We start from the raw sequence: 18,798 nt of genomic DNA on the forward strand, positions 1-18,798 counted from the left end.
GGGCCTGGTGAGTGGCAAACGCTGCTGCTGACTGAAGCCAGGCTGCATGCTGTGATGGAAGGAAACTATAGAGCTCGCTTTTGTGACCTTACCCACATCACTCCTTTACCGTGAGCCTCAGCTGCTCCAACTATGAAACAGAAACAACGAAAGCACACTAGCACTGCTGCAGAACTCTGAGGAAATGCACTGCAGCACTGCTTTCAAAGCCCACCCTGACACTCTCACAGGAACCTCAAGGCTGTAAAATCCAAGTAGCAACCTGCTGGCGGGCTCCACACCAATGCCCCGGATACAGACCCCCAGGAACACGAGGCAGCCCTGTCATCAGGATGCGTCACTACCTCTGATGACCTTCCTGCTTCTCAGCCTTGCTCTCTTTTGTCAACTGCTTCCAAGAAAGCAAAGCAAGAAGGGAGAGGTGTGAAGATTGGCTTTTGTAGAGCAGCCAGGAAATAGGACAGAGATACCCCAGGAATGTCCATATGGGGTCTCCTATGGTAGGGAATTCTGCAGTGATCAAGTCAAAATGCAGCTGAAGGGACCTTAAGAAACTGATTAAACACATGGTCTTTGGTATTGTGTTAGCAAATGTTGACTGAATATCTACTAAATGCCAGGCATTATGCTAGATAATAGCATGCTGCACCTTGAGCTCCACAAAGGAAAAATTTTAAGTGCTTATTTGAAGTGTTTGCCAGTTATCGTGGTGTGAATACTCTTGCCACAGCCAGTATTAAGCTGCATAAATGTGGAATCGGGAAAAGAGATCCACAACTGGCTTTCCCAAGCCAGTACAAATGGGCTCCAACACACTGCCAGACAAGGAACAAAACACACACAAACTACAGTCATGAGCTTAGAGCAAATAACTTTTATTCAGTGCTAACTACATGCCAGATAATATTCTAGACCATTACAGTTATAAACTATACAAGGTAAGCTGGGCATAGCAATGCAGACCTGTAATTCCAGCACTCTGGAAGGCTGAGGGAGGAGGATTGCAAATTCAAGCCCAGCCTGGGCAATTTAATGACTTAGCAAGGCCCTGTCTCAAAAAATAAAGAATAAAAAAGAGATGGGGATGTAACTCAGTGCAAAGGCCCTGGGTTCAATCCCTTGTACCACAAACAGTATGCGAATATTATAATCTGACAATAGAAGTTTAGACAGAATCTCAAACTGTGATCAAGTGCTGTGAAGCAAACAAACAGAGCGGTGGGAGAACTGTTTGACAATTTTCACAGTGTAAATACCTCCACTATCGCTAACTTCAAGCTACCAATGTGACATCTCCGGTGTGAAAATTCCTGGAAATTTATCATCGGCCCTCATGAGCCAGTGTGCTCCAGGAAAAGCCAGGCCAGACACATCCATGGAGACTGGAGGAGAAGCGGCAGGAGAGGCCAATTTGGAATCACGATAGGCCTCTCTGAGAGACAGAATTTAGGCAGAGGCACGAAAGACAGCAGGGAGACAACCATGAGCAGAGCCAGGCAACACTCAGGAGAAGAGGCATGAAATGAGGCTGGGGAGGAAGGGTGAGCCTCACTGCAGTGTCACGTTGACTGTGGGCAGAGTTGGAAATTTATTCTAAATGCCCCAGAGAAGTCTTACATCTCAGGGCTGTTTGTTTGTTTGACACAGAGTCTCACTGTGTAGTCCCCACAGGCCTTGAATTCACTGCATACTGAGGGCTGGCCTCAAACTCATGACAATCCTCCTGCCTCAGCTTCCTGAGTGCTGGGATCACAGGCCTGTACCTCCGGGCCAATCCTCTTCCCAGTGTTCTGAGAGAAGCAGAAAATGAAATGACAAAGACCCTGGATCTCTCTCTGCAGGCCAGAGCACACATAGATCCTGTGGCCTGACCTCAGTAACCTTTTCTCCACCCCATGAAAGGTTCAGGTTCAGAATTTAATCAGAATGAACTCTGGGACAGGAATGTCTGCCGGAAGCCCCTGAGATGACTCAGCACCCTGTCAATCATTCCTGTCAACCTCACCCAGAAACTCAATGAGAGGCTCCTAGGCTGGGGTGAACATCTTTGAAAATCCAAAAGCCTGATTTATCTGTGTGCTGTGCTTTTTAGTTCCCTGTCGTCCCAGCACCACTTTTCTGTTCATCCCTTTTTTTTTTTTTTTTTGGTACCGGGGATCGAACTTGGGACCTTGCGCTTTTAAGGCAGGTGCTGGAACCACTGAGCTAAATCCCCGGCCCTGTTCACCCCATTTTTGTTTCTGATGGCTCGGATCTGCCCAGAGCACATCTTCCTGTTATCTTCTAATGCTCTTTCTTTCACCATTAAATGTCTGCTTGCAATTCTTTACTGGTTGTACCCAAGTCCCTGGAATCTACCTGTCAGATGGATCACTTGGTATCAAGGCAAACAGCTACATACGTATTGGAGCTATTATTATTACTGAACCAAATGAATGAGCAGAGAAGAGCTACTGGGTCACCAACCCTGACTGGGTGGCAGTACCCTGCTCTAGGACTTTCCAGCCTCAAGAACTGTGAGCTAAGTAAACCTCTATTCTTAGTCTCAGCTCTTTTCTAATAGGAAGAAAAAAATGGACTAACATACTCCCCCCTCTCTATCTGCCATGTTTCTTTCTCCTTCTGTAGGCTAAAAAGGTTTTTTTCTGGCCAATCTTCTGATTGAGTCACATCTGTTATTAATTTGTCCCTGAAGTTCTAGAATTTCTATTTGTTTCATTTTTGGGCCAGGGATTTAGCTCAGTGGTTCCACCGCCTGCCTTGCAAGCGCAGGGACCTGAGTTCCAGCCCCAGTACCAAAAAAAAAAAATTCATACTCTGTTTCTTTTTAAATCTTATCTGTCACTGTGGTTTTCAGTTTCATGCTGAAATCTTCAAGCTTAATTTTTTTGAACATAGTGAGCATGACTGCTTTAAGGTGCTTTATAACCCCAATAATTGAAGCTTTTAAGGATGATTTCTATTTTAAGGACTGGGGTCTTATTTCTTTGTGTGCCTGTTAATCTGTTCATGGGACATGAAATCTGAAATTTTATTTCTACAAATAACGTCAGATCTAAGATTTTAGTTTATATAAATATTTCGAGGCCTAGAATCTTAGTTTACTCTGCCAAACATCTGGCCATTTCAACATAAGTTCAAGTTGAGGATCTCCTGGCCAACCTAATGGAACTGGATTGGCTCACCCTTACCTAAAGATACACCCTAGAGACTCAGTTCTAAATGGAGGTGGCCTGTCAGCACCTCAGCTCTGGAAGGTCTTGGGCTTTGACCCTTGCAGTTTTAGCCTCACATGGTCACAAACCATGAAGCTCAATCTAGGGGTAGTCTTTGGTCCTAGCTACTCAGGAGGCTGAGGCAGGAGGATCACTGGAGCACACAAATTCAGACAAGCCTGAGCAACATAGCAAGACTCTGTGTCAAAAAAAAAAAAAAAAGAAAGAAAGAAAGAAAGAAAGAAAGAGAAAAGAAAAGAAAAACAAGAAAGTGCAGTTTAGTTTAAAAGCTAGGAAATGGCTTCAGGGCCAATATGGCTTGAAATGAAAGGCATCTCTTCCTGGCTTCTCACCTTCTCCTAGATGCTGGCCTATATATTCCTATCTTTATTACTTCCTTATGCTTTTTAAATATTTAATTCATTTCACTTCTATCATCAGTGGGAAGATGATTCTGAATACTTTCGTCTTCATTACTGTAAGGATTCATTTTCTTTAGAGCGCTTTTCCTAACCAATCCTCACTCCACGAATCACATATACAACTCTAAATAAAGCCAGGTGTACACGCCTATAATCCCAGCACTCAGGAGGCTGAGGCAGGAGGATCACCTCGAGTTCGCGTTCAGCCTAGACTACAATGAGAGGTCCTGTCTCAAAAAAACAAAAACTCTCAACAGTCTGACCTGAATCTACCTCTACAGCTCACTACCTGCCCCAGTGACCGGCATAGTCAAACCCACAGACTCCTCTCTCCTCTGACACTCTGCTCTCCCCACTTCCTGGCCCCCGCACAGACTGCCTGGTCAGAACACCTAACTTCCTCCAGTAATGATTAAACCCTAATGATCAAGCTCCCTATGCTCCCCAAATATTATACTCGTTCCTCCATTTCAGAAATGTGTGGTGCTGTCTACAGAGCTGTGCTGCACAGTGTGGAATGTCACAAAGGAGAATGGCGGTCACAAAACCGTGCCTCCTGGATCTGGCCAGGTGGTGGCCCTGGGCAGCTCAGCAGTACAGCGAGGAGGAAACCCAGGCAAGAGCGTGGAGGTGAGGAGCCTAAAATACTTCTTCACAGTGCTTGGCAGGAAAGAGATGCTGAAGTGAGAAGCTTTTGTCCTTTGTAAATGGAAGGTATTCCTGAACATGAGAGAGGAAAGAGACAGTAAGGAGGGGAGGCAGAAGACACAGGAGGCAAAATGATTTTTGTCACAACTGAGTCCTCGCTGAGACTTGAGGACAAAATATAAAGTGGAGAAGTGGAGAAGGAGAGAGTAAGCTCAGGGGTGGAGGTGGGTAATGGGGGTGAGTTAGGGCTTCATCTTTTTTATACAAAAAGAGAGTGAGAAGGTAATGGAGGGGACATGTGAAGCAACAGCTCCTGAGAAAGGGGAGTGGGCGCCGAGGCCTGTCAGGAGCACACAGTGTCACGGGAAATCAAGCAGACCACGGCTTTGTGGTGATATTAAATTCCATGCTTGGGTTCCTGTCCCAGAGTCCTCAGCCACACACATGCAAGGTCAGAGAAGGTGAACAGGTTGACTTCCTGGGGCTGAAGTTCACAAGGAAGCAACTGGATTCACGGCTTCCTTCCCTCCCCCTTCCCTCCCTCCCTCCCTTCCTTCTCTCTTTCCTTCCTCCCTACTCCACCTGCCCTTTTCCTTCTTTCTCTTCAGCAGTGAGGATTGAACCTGGGACTGCTAGATGATCTGGTAAAGCACCACTTCAAATATGTGGTGATACACATGGGCAAAACTATGATTTGCTTCAACTTCTTGAGTACAGGAGTTTCCCAACAGATAACAACCATCTGCTTCTTGGGGACTAGGTAGGCAGAGGGAAGCAGTCCTTGGAGATTATCTGCGTCATACTAGCCTACAACATCAAATATCCCAAGAATTCTTTTCTTCTCAGAGGGAATGAATGTGCTGGCATCAGTGGAACCAAGGACTATGATGAATGTAAGAAAATACAACATTAAACTGCGGGAAACTCCCACAGACTGAGCGCACGCCTGACGGCAGCCATCACACTGGGAACATATTTGGCTGTCATGGAAGCTTCTCACCAGATCTTCCACCTGTGGAACCGATCTGGAGAACTCTGTGACCACCCGACACGCCAGAACAAGGTTGTCTTTGTGACCTTCTGGGTCTGGATTGGATATGGCCATTAGGCTGGAGTAAAATGACAGGAGTGCCCTTCACATTTGCTGTAGAACTCATTGCAAAATTTTTCCCTCAGCCCAGTCTGGAGCTTCATGTTGAGTCCATCGGGCGCTTAAAGATGGAAATGAGGGGGCCAGGGATTTAGCTCAGTGGGTTTTGATGCCTGCTGCGCAAGCACAAGGACCCAAGTTCCATCCCCGGTACCAAAAAAAGAAAAAAAGATGGAAATGAATTATTTTGCAAGAGGCAGCTGGTCATGCTGCATGCTGCACCCAATTATTGTGGAGAGTTTGATACAAGTGCCACGATGATTTGTGGAGAAACACTTGTTCCTTTCAGATTTTGAAGCCTCCAGAGAAAGAGAAGCCAAATGCCACACCTGTAACACATCCCAAGACTATGATCATACAGCGAGCAAGAAACTGATGTCATCTTGACACTGCCTAACTGGGACGTGTAACACAGGATATAACCTTCTTTTTTTGAAATATTGGAAACTGAACTGGGCCTTCTCCCTAAGCTACAGCCCCAGGCTGTTTGTTCTTCACTTTTTACTTTGAGATGGGGTCTTTCAAAGAGATGGGGTCTTGCTGGCACTAAGTTGCCCAGGCTGGGTTCAAACTTGCAATCCTCCTGCCTCAGCCTCCCAGAGTGCTGGGATCACAGGTGTGCACCATCATATCTGGCTTGTTTTAATTTTTAAATTTTCTGTTCTTTTTTGAAAACAACTTTAATGATGGTGCTAAAGCTGTGTACACCCCAAGATATATCCCAAAGGGTAAGTGTACAACTGATCTTTTAAAAAATTTAGTACAAGTCATGAATAAAGTAAATGCTTATGTAGCTCAGTGGTAAAGTGCTTGCTTAGCACGTATGAGACCCTAGGTTCAATCCCCAGTATGGGAAGAAAAAAACAAGAACGAATGAAGAGAGAAAAGAGAAAGAACCCTAAAATGCTCTGAATGTGTACATGTTATTGTTATAAAATGCCTACTGTTGAGAGGAACACAAAAAAGAGTCCAAATTAGACTGAAAAAGCCTCCCTCCTAAAATGATAGTGTGACCAGTCTGCCTTTAAAATGTAATTCTACCAATGGGAAAAGACAGAGTTTCTGCTTCTGGCCAAGATGGAATAATAGGGACTGGATTCAGTTGTTTTAACTGGGACAATTAAAAAAACGTAGAAAATATATTTCATAACAATTCTCAAGACACTGGGCCCCAGGCAGGAAGGGCAGTGAGATGGTCTAGGTCTGGAGGGAGGTGCCTGGATCATGTGACACTGCTCAGTTGGGAGTCGGGGCCTCGTGAGGAGGAAGCAGCTCTCTCCCTAGCTCCTCCCTTCTCCCTGCTTCCTGGGTACCCTGAGGTGAGCAGCTTTCCCTCTGCTGAGCCCCTCTGCCTTGCAGCCGGCGACTGCTGACTACTGTTGCCAATCAGTTCAAGGTTCTTTTGCTTAATTCAGAGAAAAATCATGAACTGGCAAAGTCCAGCTCTGCTAGTGGCCCTGATGTCGCTGGACAACACAGGTAATGCTGCTTTGCCTTTGGTCACGCAGCCGGCTTCCAGTCTCTGCTTCCGCCAGCTGCCACCATCAGGAGACCCTGCTGGGTGCTGGTTGGGGGCTGCCAGCCGCCGCTGCTCAATGTCAGTTCATGCCAGACCCCGTGGGTCCACTCTGCTGCTCTCTGTTGCTGATCTTCACTGGCTGCTGGTCTCTGGAACTCTTCTGGGATAACAGCCCCTAGGGTTCATTGCTAAAGTGACTGCTCTCTCTACATTACTTAGGACAATAATCCTGGGTAGATTTATAGGACATTCTGAGCTCATACTACCTGAGAAATCATGGGCAGATTTACAGGACCTTTGGAGTGAGTCTTTATTTTAACAGGACCTGTATGGCAGCACAGGGAGGTCAGCACAGCAGCGGGAGCCCTCTAAGACTAACTTAGGGAGAAGTGTGAAGGGAGTGCTACTTAGAGCAGCTGCAAGCCTGTCATTGCTCCTAGTGCAATTCTGTGATTGGTTCAAATTTGGGCCTGCTGATTGGCCCAAATGCAGGTCTGTGAGTGGTTCAAATGGTGCAAGGCTGCAGGACACCTCTAGCTGTCAGGGTGGTGAGTCAATGAGAGGACAGAGCAAAACCAGCTGTTTGATTGGGAGCTGTCACACCTCTACGAAAAATGGCAGGGCCAACCAAAATCAGGGAATCTTTGGGAGGGCTAGCTGTGCTCATTACAACTTACTGGGGGTTGTAGAGGTTGGGTGTGTTAATAATGAGCCCAGAGATGCACACAAGCAGACCTGGGCTAGACAGGCAGACCCCGCCCCCCCCCCCCAGCAAGCAGGCCCACACTGTAACGGAGGGTGCCCTGACACAGCACCCCCCACCAACTCCAAGGCAGCTCTCTATTTTGCTCTTCATAGCACAGAGCAGAGGGGTGAGGAGTAACCAACTGATGGATTCCGGACAAAGACAATTCCTGGAGAGGAAGACATTAGGCCAACAGTCTACTTGAACCTCTGCTTTGCAGCCTACATCCAGCAGAGACCAGAAGGCTAAACACACTCCCCACCTACCAACAGATGCAAGGACAGTGACCAGTCTGGGGAGACAACAAGGGCCTTGGGTGCAGGGAGGGCATCTCAAAAACCCACGGCTCTGGGGCTGGGGATGTAGCTCAGTGGTTCTGCCACCTGCCTCACAAGCATAAGGTCCCAAGTTCGATCCCCAGTATATATATATCTGTAGTTAGAGTGGGAGAAAAAATTACAAACACAACATCAGGAATAAAAGAGGAAATATCAGGTTTATACATATTAAAAGAATAATAGAGGAATATTATAAACAACTTTATGCTAGTATGTTCAATAACTTAGATGAAATAGACAAATTCTTTGCAAGACTGAATCTATGAGAGCTCATTCAAGAAAAAACAGATAGCTGGGGATTTAGCTCAGTGGTTCTGCTGCCTGCCTCACAAGCACAAGGACCAGAGTTCGATCCCTGGTACCAAAGAAAAAACAGATAATCCAAATAGATATACATGTATTAATGAATTAACTTGTAGTTAAAACTTTTCCACAAAGAAAACTCCCCGTCCAAATGGCTTCACTGGAATATTAAGAAATAATGCCAATTTCACACAAATATTCCAGAAAATTGGAAATCGAGGATCCTCACAACCTGCTGTATGAGGCCAGCATTATCCAAACACCAGGCAGACATCACAAGAAAGCAAAAGCTTCCAGAGTGACACCCCTTCTGTCCATAGATATAAAAGTGCTTAACAAAAGTTTAGCAAAATGATATATAATAAGGTAAGTACATCATGACAGGTAGAGTTTACCCTAGAAATAAAGTTTGGTTCAACACTAAAAATTCACCGACCACATCAATAGACTGGAGAAGGAAGGCCATATGATCATGTCAGCTGATATAGAAAAAGAATCTGATAGAGTATGTATTTGCGATAAAATCTCCAGGTAAACTAGGAATAGAAAGGCACATCCATGACCTGAAAGAAGGCCTCTGTGAAAAACCTATAAAATACATCACATTTAATGATGAAAAAAATGCTTTTCCCTTAAGATTAGAAATAAAACAGGTGGGCCAAGGGCCAAGATTTAGCTCAGGGGCACTGTGCCTGCCTCGCAAACCCAAGGTCCTGAGTTTGATCCCTGGTACAAAAAAAAAAGAAAGAAGGCAGGCATATCTGCTTTTCTGTTCTATCAGCTTTGCACTGGAGGTTCAAGCTGGTGAAATAACACGAGAAAAAAAATGAAACAATGCAGACTAAAATGAAAGGGATAAAATATTTCCTTTATTTTCATACAAAATGATTGATGTATTCGAATTTTGTTTGTTTGTTCTTTTGTGGTTTTTTTTTGAGACAGGATCTTGCTATACAGTCCAGGCTGGCTTTGAACTCACTATGTAGCCCAGCCTGGCCTCCAACTCTCAGCGATCCTCCTGCCTCGGCCTCCCAAATCCTGGAATTACGTATGTGCATGCCCACACCCAGCTTGAACATGATCAATTTATATAGAAAAGTTGAAGGAATCTATTATAAAATACTCCCTAGAACTAAAAAGTGGGTTACATGATTGCAAGATTCAAGATCAATATAAAAAATAATTATAGTTCTATGTTCTAACAGTAATCAGAAATTAGAAATTTTAAAATACTAGTCAGCAATAAATACTCTATATTCAATGATATAGATGAATCTAAAAATAATTATGTTGAGTAAAAAAGTCATACCGGGCCGGGGATTTAGCTAGGTGGTTTTGGTGCCTGCCTCGCAAGTGCAAGGTCCCGAGTTCAATCCCTGGTACCAAAAAAAAAAGTCATACCAAAAAAGTACATATTATATGATTTATATAAAATTCTAGAAGATGCAAACTAATCCACAGCAGCAACAACAAAACAGATCAGTTATTACCTGGGGACCAGAAGTGGGGAATGAGTCTCCAGAGGGAAGGGCCAGAAGAGAAGAATTAGAAAGCAGCAAAAGTAAACTGTGCAAGATAATAAATACATCATTCTCCTGACAGTTTCATGCAGGCATAAGTTTCAAACTTATCAAATTGCACATTTTAAATATGTGTAGTTTATTGTATGTCTGTAAATTTGTTTTTTTTTTTTCTTTGTATCGGGGATCGAACTCTGGTCCTTGCACTTGCACAGCAGGCGGTGAAACCACTGAGCTAAATCCCCGGCCCAATGTCTGTAAATTTAAAAAAACAATTTAAGGACATTTTTCAATTTTCAAGGCAGGTTTAGGGCAGTTTTTGTTTTTTAAATTTTCCTACTGGTGTCTGTTAGGGTTCAGATCTAAAATGTTGCCCGGAAGTCGTTTGGAGGTGGGGCCTGGCCCAGGGGACCTTGAAGACTGTCTCTGCTCTCCGCTCCCTGTGAGGGTGAGAGCCACTCCTCCGCCCAGTCCCTCCTACCGTGGAGCCTCTGCCTGGGAGTTGGTGAACCCTGGGCTGAGCCAAAAAATCGAGGACTGAATCCTGAGAAAACCACAAACCAAAATAAACCTCTCCTTCTTGAAGTTTTGGGTGTCAAGTATTTGGTCCCAGAGATAGGAAAGCAACTAACATAGCATCTCACCTTTTTTGCTTCTCACATTTGACCTTGGGAACTTTTTCTTATTGGGAGGGAGAAAAACACACAAACACACCCAACTTCCCAAAATATCAGTCTTCCATCTAAAACAGGTTTTGTTTCACACGTTTTCCTCACAATTTATCTTGGCACCTCCACTGCTATTCAGTGCGTCTCAGCCACCGGGGGTATGTCAGTGGAGAGCTGGTTTCTAAGGTAACTACAGACAGGAAGGTGAGGCTGAAGCTACACCTGGCCTCGATGCGCACCTCTCCTCAGCAGGGGTTAGGTGAGAAGCCCTTGAGATCTTCAGGAGGGAGGAGGGGAGGCCTCTCTGGGGGAAATGACTGAGGGACACAGAGAGGAGTCAAGAACTGAGAGCAGCACAGACAATGTGCTGGTCACAGCACCATGGGAAAAAGAACTCAGGAGGAGGGGCTGCGATGCTGAGCCGCTGGACTGCTCCTAATTCCATCCACCCCAGTCTCCTCGGTCAGCCTGGCAGCTCCTCTGTCTGTCTGAGAATCTGCCCATGCACTGTTCTCTGGCTCTCTCATTCCTCCAGTGCCTGGACCTGTAACAGAAGTGGGACAGCTGGTGGTCAGCACAGGCGCAGGCTCCGTGACTGGGACAACTCACTTTACCTCTCTGTGCCTCTGTTTCAACAACGTGGAAATGGGGATAACAACAGTACCTACTTCAACAAGTTGCGGTGGGATCAAGTGGTGATTACTCGTAGTTTGCCTACAGAAGTATTTTCGTAGCACTATATATGTTCAGGGTATTATCATTTAAATTTTATTGGGAATTCCCAACAGGTTGAATGAAAATATTCTGAGTGACAATGAAATGAAATCTGTATCAGAGATTTTAGCATTGGTTATCCTGCTACCCAGAAGTATTCTGGAAAAATCTAATTCAGCTAAAAAATAAAGCAATAAAAATGTTTTACCTGAGGAATAAATACTTTAAGTCTGCCACATCATCTTTGAAATTGATGAAGGCTTAAAGAGTAAAAGATCTCCAGTAAAGCCAGGTATAGTGTTATGTGCCAGTAACCCCAGCTACTCAGGAGGCTGAGAAAGGAGTGTAGAGAGCTCCAAGCTAGCCTGGATAACTCAGCCAGACTCTGTTTCAAAAACAAAACAACCAGGGCCAGGGATTTAGCTCAGTGGTTCCGCTGCCTGCCTCGCGAGCACAGGGTCCCAAGTCCCATCTCCAGTGCCAAAAAACCCCCACCAAACCAAAATGACCCCTAGTAAACAGAGGCACAATCTCTCCAGTAGCAGTTTTATTTTGCCAGGCCTGTCCCTGAACAGCACCCTGGAAGGAGAATGATAATAACTTAAAGAGTCATCTTTCTAGAAGAAACAACCAGTTTGGTCTTGGGATTTCTGCCCACAATTGAAAAGTTGCTTCTTCTGCTTCCTCCTCCTCTTCTTTCTTCTTCCTCTTCTTCTTCTTCTCCTCCTTCTTCTTCTTGCTCCTCCTCCTCCTCCTCCTCTTCTTCTTCTTTTTTCTGGTGCTGCTGCTGCTGCTCAAGCACAAGGACCCAAGTTCGATCCCCACTACTAAAAAAAAAAAAGAAAAAGAAAAGTTGCTTCTGTAGAAGTTAAACTGTGAACCCCCTCACGGTTCTGCATCAATCTGGCTATTTAGTCAAATACTGAGTTTCTAGAATCCCTCCCAGAAAATGAAAGCCAACCAGACCTGCCTTTTCCTCTGCTTCTCATTGCTTAAAGATGATCAGGTATGAAGCCTAGCCTCAGTCTGTCAGTTCATGGGATTTTAGGCAAATCTCCCCAAACCTTCTTGGGCCAGTCTCCTTAACTGTAGTGACCGGAAGGGCTGGTGCTCACCTACCACACAGGATGTAGGCGGAGGGAAAGGATTCATCTGCAGAGTCCTGCAGAGATAGTTACAAGGACCATGTTGATTCAAGGTATCGCTTCCTAACCTTAATTGTGATTTTCCTGCCTACTGTAGTTGACAGAGCCCAGGCCTGCTCTTATTAAGTACTCACAACCTGCAAACAGCAGGTCCAAAGCTAGTAAGAAAAACAGTCTAGAACAAGCTTAGTTCTTTGGACTCTTAGTTTAGTGCTGTTTCTTTTCTTTTTTTTTGGTACCAGGGATTGAACTCGGGTCCTTGCGCTTGTGCAGCAGGCGGCAAAACCACTGAGCTAAATCCCCGGCCCTCTTCCTGTTCATCAACAACTACTACACTAATACATAGTCTATCTTGTGCACAATCTCTTTTCCTCTCACTTAAGTGGGCCACTGACTCCTCCTGGGAAAGCTACCCCTGCGGTCTTCAGGGTGGAGTGTGCAACATTGCTGAGCATGAGTGAAACAGGTGAGCGCTGGCACTCTGAATAGTATTTAACCACAGCAAAATAATTACCTAAGCTTTCCTCATATGAATGACCTGGCATGGTCACTCGGACACTGTGTCAGAAGTCACCTGTCACATGTAGTATGTGAGGAGTTTCTAGGAAACAAAGGTAACATCACAGTTGCCATTCATTTTCTTCATAGTTATGCCACCCACTGCACAAATACAAATCTGTTCATTGCTACAAATTTGTAATTCTTTGCAGTCACAGAAAGAATGAGTATGAAATCTTTGCCCTGTCATTTAGCAGTCTCCTGGAAAAGGCCTAAAATGAGACGCTGTATTGAACACATAGGAAATGGCCATTTTTATTTCCCAATGTTCTACAAGAAATAACTGTCAAGATCTGCTACCTAGCACTTATTTCCAAAACCAAAAACAAACCATAACCAAAGAGCCCACTACATCTGTGCCTTCAAGTCTATGAGTGAGAGTTACTGCTTTTCTAAAGAAACAAGAGAAATCAAGCGCAAAGACCTGAGTTCGATCCCCAGTACCAAAAAAACAAAAAACAAAAAACAAAAGAAACAAGAGAACCCATTTTGAAACTGGATTGTTGAAAATGGTTCTAGCATTGCGATTTTTAAAAAAAATTACCCACTATAAAAACTTTTGTCTGCACACTTGAAAAGCTAGGAAGCAGCATTTTAAAACCTGTTTTTACAGTCTAAATGAAACTCCTTGGTGGGTTTTAACTTTTGTTACACCTTCCAATCATTCAAAAAGGACCAGTCGGCTTCAGATGTAAATTTGGGTTAATTTGTTAGTTGAATGTCCATTAAAAGCCTTTGCATCATTGGTAAATGGGATGGAAAATGAGTATCATGATTTAAGGACTGCAATCAAGGAAGTATTGTACTTCTGTTTGAATCTACCAATCTTTGACAAGTATCTTTTGTAGTTAAGACAGCCATTAACTTTCACTTAAAAGTGACTTTTAGCTGAGTGTGGTGATGAATACTTGCAATCCCAGCATTCCAGGAGGCTGAGGCAGGAGGATCCAAAATTTAAGCCCAGTCTGGCCAATTTAGCGATTCAGCAAGACTGTTTCAAAATAAAAAATAAAATAAAAAGATCTGGTTGGGGGTGTAGCTCAGCAGGAAGATCCTAAGTTCAATTTCCGGTATAGCAAAAAAAAAAAAAAAAAGGTGATGAAAAAATTTTTTGGCTTAGTTTTGGAGGTTTCAGTCCTCATTGCTTTGCGTCTGTGGCAAGGAAGAGCATCGTGGTGGGAGCCCATGGCAGAGCAGACCACTCTCCCGTCACCAGGGAGCAGAGAGGAAAGGCCCGGGTCCCACAGTCCCTCTGAAGGCCGGCGTGTTCCCAACTCTCTGGAGATCTTCCACTAGGCTCCACTTATTTTCCACCGTGGGCCGGCTCTGGGGCCCAAGCCTGCACTCCACCGGCCTGCGGGAGAATTTAAGATCCCCGTCGAAGGGAAGTCTATTTGCCAACCTGTACCTGATTCAACTGAGGGGCAGCTCCTGTTTCTAGTATACGCTGAATAAATGCTACTTGCACACGTAGCACACCCAACACAGGCAAGGCCACTCAGAACTTACCTGTGTGTGTGTGTCTGTGTGTAAATTTGCAAGCTCATACATCGCTCTCCGGGCAATCCAGGTGGTGCGGGAGACCCTAAGCAAACACCGCCGCCTGCAGAGGAAGGTTTCACCTAGGTGCAAACACAAGGTCCACCTCCCCCAGCCCCCCATTCCCCTTTTATCTTTATTTTTAATCCTAACGCTTGGGACCTCCTGGCTAAAGCCGCGTTACTTCGAGAGATTTAGAAACTGCGACTCTCCGAGAGGGTCACGGACAGACTTGCCCTGGAAAGGCTTTCGCCGAACTCAGGCGCGGCGGCCGAGCCGCAGAGTAGGTGCGCGCCGAACCCGGGGGGCGCGAGGGGCGGCCCCCAGCCACAGACACGCGAGGAAACCGCCTCCGCACTCCCGACTCCGAAAAGGGGCCACGGCGACCGGAAAATGTGAGGAGAGAGGCGGGGCAGGCACGCGGGACGCACCCGGGACGGCGCGGCCGGGCAGGTCGGGAACAAAGGTCGGGCCTCGCGGGGAGACCCGCGCGCCGGACCAGCTAGGCCGCTCGGCCGCGGAGGGCGGAGGGGCGGGGCGGCCGAGGCGGGAGGCGGAGCGAGGGCGGAGCCGGGGAGGAGCGCGGCCCCGCCCGCCAGCGGGGAGGGAGCGGACGGCGGCGGGCGCGGAGCAGCGGGGAGGGGGCGGCCGGCCGAGCCTGCGCCAGCGCCAGCCAGCGACGGGGGGAAGGGGCCCGGAAGCGGGAGCGCGGCCGCGACGCCGGCGGACCCGCCTCCAGCAGCCGCGCTGCGTCCGGGCCGCGGAGGCCGAGGGCGCGGGGCCGGGCGGCCGGGCCGGAGCGGCGAGAAGAAGCCCACCTGAGCCGGCGCCACCAGGCTTGGCGGAGCCGCGCGCGTCGTCCCCACCGAGAGCAGCGGCGCCGCCGTGCGGGCCAGGCGCCCAGCGAGGGGAGCGGACCCCGGTTCATGGAGGCTGAGGCGAGGGAGGCTTTCGGAGCCTGGATGTGGAGGAGAGAAACGGCAGAACTAACTCAGGAAATTGGCTGTCGGAGAAAGGCCGAACGAGGTCTGGGGCTCAGAACCAGGCTGGGGTAGGTGTGGGAAACCTGCGAGTTTGAAGGAAAAAGCAGGGAATATTTTCAGAGCTTCTCTCTGGTTTTGGCGAATGCTCTCATTTTAAAGGTAAAAAAACCACTGCATTTCAGGTGTTCTGTGATTTTTTTTTTTTTTTTTTTTTTTTGGTGTGAATGGCTCATTTCAGAATTTCAAAACCTTTAACTCTTTAATGTAAAAGCTTTTTTTTTTTAAAAATCCACAGATTTTGTTTCCCGAGGTTGCACTGAACCTGGGAGGAGTGCTGTTGTGTACATACTATTGTATGGTTTTATTTATTTATTTTTTTTACCGTGCGGATCAGCTGGAAGATTTTTTTCCAAGTGCCATTTCGGATTTATTCAATTTTTTTTTTCTGATTCGCTTTCTTGAACATATTACCTGCTCTTGTCATTTTAAGCATTGAAGACCAGAGAATTATTCCCCCACCCCACCCCGTTTGGAGCTTGAGGCTCCATTGCCAACAGAAGGACAGCTGGGAAAACTGGATTAAAAGGATGGTTTTTATCTGTGTTTTACAGTTAAGACTGATATTTTGAAGGCACGTTCTTTTTGTGATTCATTTTTTTAGCGCATAGTGCTAACCTTGAAGAGATTTGTGGTTGGGATTTTGGTTTCCAAGAGGTCATAGTTTTTCCTCTTTCAAGAAGGGGGAGGGGAAAGGGGGCTGAGGAAGGAGACCATGTTAATTGGTAGAAGTAGAATGGAGCTTCAGTTGCCCGGGTCCTGAGAGCTGGAAGAAAAAGGATTCAATCTGCAAGTTAGGAGGTCCTCCTCTCATCTTTCTTAAAAATTGCAAGGGATTCAATTCCAATCAAGACCAAAGCCACAAGATTCTGGAACCGTGAAGACACTGAGAAACCATGAGTGTAAGGTTACCCCAGAGTATAGACAGGTAGGTGTGCTAATAATTTGGTTTTTCACCACTTACTGAAGGAAGGGCTGGGAGGAGGGTGTTGCGTTTTAATGAAGGGTTACAAAAAAAGTCGGGGTGGGCTGTGGAAATTGGTGAGGTAGGAGCATTGATCACTGAGGATTGTTGGCATGTGTTTATGTGGCCTCTGTATGTGTCCATGTTCAAACAAACCTCCTGGTGCAGTGTCTTTTTAACGTAAGCAGTAAGCTACGAAGCCAGAGCGGGGAAGGAAGGAGAAATGCTTCCAGTGGCTTTTGACTTGTCAGGCGAGAGGCTGAATTTGGATCCCCAACTTGCCAGCCTAGGGCCGGGAGGCAGGAGCAAGCCTGGTCATGTGAGCTCGCAGGGGTGGGTAATGGAAGGGCTTTAGGTATTGGAGCTGCTGGGGGAAGGGCCCTGGAAGGGCTGTGGGCCTCCACCAAGCTGGTTGGTGGGGCTTGGTAATGGGGAAGCTCCCCTTTCTAGAATGAGGAGGATGTTTTTGGCCTGAATGGTGGGATAGAAACGCCCTTTGCGCCCATACAGGGCTGTATTTTTGCCGTTGACTAATATGCTTCAGTCGCCTTTGAATTTCCTATGCTCCAAGCTTAGAGTTTGAGTTTAGATCTGCCAAATGGCTGTTGCCCTGGGCATATTCTTCCAAACTGTTGTTAATAAGCTTGATTCTGCAGAATGGGCCTTCACTCTGCCTAGAGCTGGGAGCAGTTGTTTGGGGCTCTTAGGCCTGCCTGATGGGCAGAGGCGCTGGCCCTCAGTCAGAGCACATGATGCCCCTCCCTCTGGGAGCCAGCCCAGCCTCCCGTGTCATCGGCGGCATTACAGTGTGGTCGCAGTTCTTTCCTCTAAAAGATTGTTACAACTTTGTAAGGTGCCTGCCTTTTCCCTTCCTCCTGCTTCTCCACCCTTCCCTCCTTGAGACTCTGAGGGAGGTGTGTTTTGTAGGTGTGTACATAGCCTAACTAAATACGTGGGTGGTTGGAGGACTGAGCAAGCAAATGAAAGGGCCAGTCCTGGAAAAAATATTGGAGAGATAGGGAAGAATATTTGCCTGAGAGCAATTGTTCTCTCGCTGTCCGATTAACCTTTCGTTATCCATGCTAAGAATAATTTCCTTTTGACTGCAGAATGTGACATAACATGCATGTAATCTCTCTCGAACATTAATCTCCATATTGCTTCAGGGTCCCATTTAGATTTGTTCAGCAGTCCCCAGATAGGGAACCGACTTGGCAGTGGAGAAGAGGAGGCGGCCAACCAAAGGTTGTAGGACTGGATTGGACCTCTTCCTCTTTCCCTTGACCCTGGGAAAGGGGTTACTGAGGCATGTCAAAGCACAGAGTCAAAATGGTGTACGTGGCTGCCCTTCTCCCCTTTTTGTCTGTCAGTGTGACCAGGAATTGTGAGGAGATAGAGGCCCAAGTGTTAGAGAAAACGAAAAGGAGGAGGAGGAGGCGGTGGCAGCGGTGGCGGCCTTGAGGGTTCCTGAGTTGACGTGAGATGCTTCTTTGGGAATTTGGATGTCTTCATAGATACAGATCTCAGACTCTGTCTCATTTGAGCTTTATGATGTTTCTGTGAGGTAGACAAATCTGAAGTCATTATTCTCATTTTGTAGAAGTGGAAACAGTCTCAAGAGAGGATTCCTGGTTTATCCAGTGCCATCTTGACTGAGTAATGTCAGAGTCTGGAGTGAAACGTGGTTTTCTTTGGATTCTGGGTCCCTGGCCCTTTCCATTGCCCCATCCTGTCTAACTAGGTTCTCAGACTCGCCCTGTAGATTGTGGGAGGTGCCTTTTTGCTCTTCTAGCAGTAGATAGGGTGCTCTTCAGCAGTCAAGGTATTCCCTGTACTTCATACCTGTAATTTCAATAGTTAAAGCACTGTTGTCTCCTGTGGGATTATATAGCTTTGCAGGATCAGGGCTTTCCTTGCCTTCACCCCTGCCTGATTCTGTTCCCTGCTCAGAGGATCAGTTCTGGGACCTAGGCCCCTTTCTGGGCATCTCCAGCTAGCTGTCCTGGGTGGTACTGTGCTCCCTTAGCTACAGGCTCATTCTGTTGGACCTTTTGACACCCTAGAACAGAGCTGGCGAACCTTTTGGAGCTTTCAGTGATAACAGACAGCCCACTGCAGCGCCCGTGCCATAGGTTCACCACCACTGCTCTAGAATTTTAAATAATTCACGGTTTTATGCTATCCTGGAGGGACTGATTGGAGGGAAATACTGCAGATTATGGAGTGAGGGAAACTAGTCTTGTTTAGCTTATCAGTTTGCTGTGTACAGTCTCATGTAACATGCTTTAAGACTGTTTTTGATTTTTGGTT

The 18,798-nt window shown here is 46.4% G+C and overlaps 1 protein-coding gene and 1 long non-coding RNA gene across 14 annotated transcripts in view; one reads left to right on the top strand and one right to left on the bottom strand.

Annotated features, from left to right (window-relative positions):
• Positions 1–11,774: 11,774 nt before the first annotated feature.
• On the bottom strand, positions 11,775–14,909 carry LOC110347029 (uncharacterized). Its single transcript, XR_002391363.2, has 3 exons — positions 14,721–14,909; positions 14,455–14,548; positions 11,775–12,069 (listed from the first exon to the last, which is right to left on the bottom strand). It is a non-coding gene; the product is annotated as an uncharacterized LOC110347029 (long non-coding RNA).
• A 273-nt stretch (positions 14,910–15,182) lies between these two features.
• The window catches only part of Arhgef11 (Rho guanine nucleotide exchange factor 11), a 118,085-nt gene continuing 114,469 nt past the window's right edge, over positions 15,183–18,798 (top strand). For 4 of the 13 annotated variants that reach the window (XM_087203409.1, XM_087203411.1, XM_087203412.1 and 1 more), the window contains exon 1: positions 15,184–15,535. In XM_087203409.1, the coding sequence (XP_087059535.1) occupies positions 15,411–15,535 (125 nt within the window). In that variant the 5' untranslated portion in view covers positions 15,184–15,410. Of the gene's footprint in view, positions 16,453–18,798 lie in introns of all 13 variants that reach the window. The other 9 variants (XM_021249360.2, XM_021249361.2, XM_087203421.1 and 6 more) reach the window with 4 other exon arrangements.

This window comes from Heterocephalus glaber, unplaced genomic scaffold, assembly GCF_053883595.1.
Source record: "Heterocephalus glaber isolate CG9 unplaced genomic scaffold, H.glaber_assembly_v1.0 deba00001795, whole genome shotgun sequence".
Classification (NCBI taxonomy): domain Eukaryota; kingdom Metazoa; phylum Chordata; class Mammalia; order Rodentia; family Bathyergidae; genus Heterocephalus; species Heterocephalus glaber.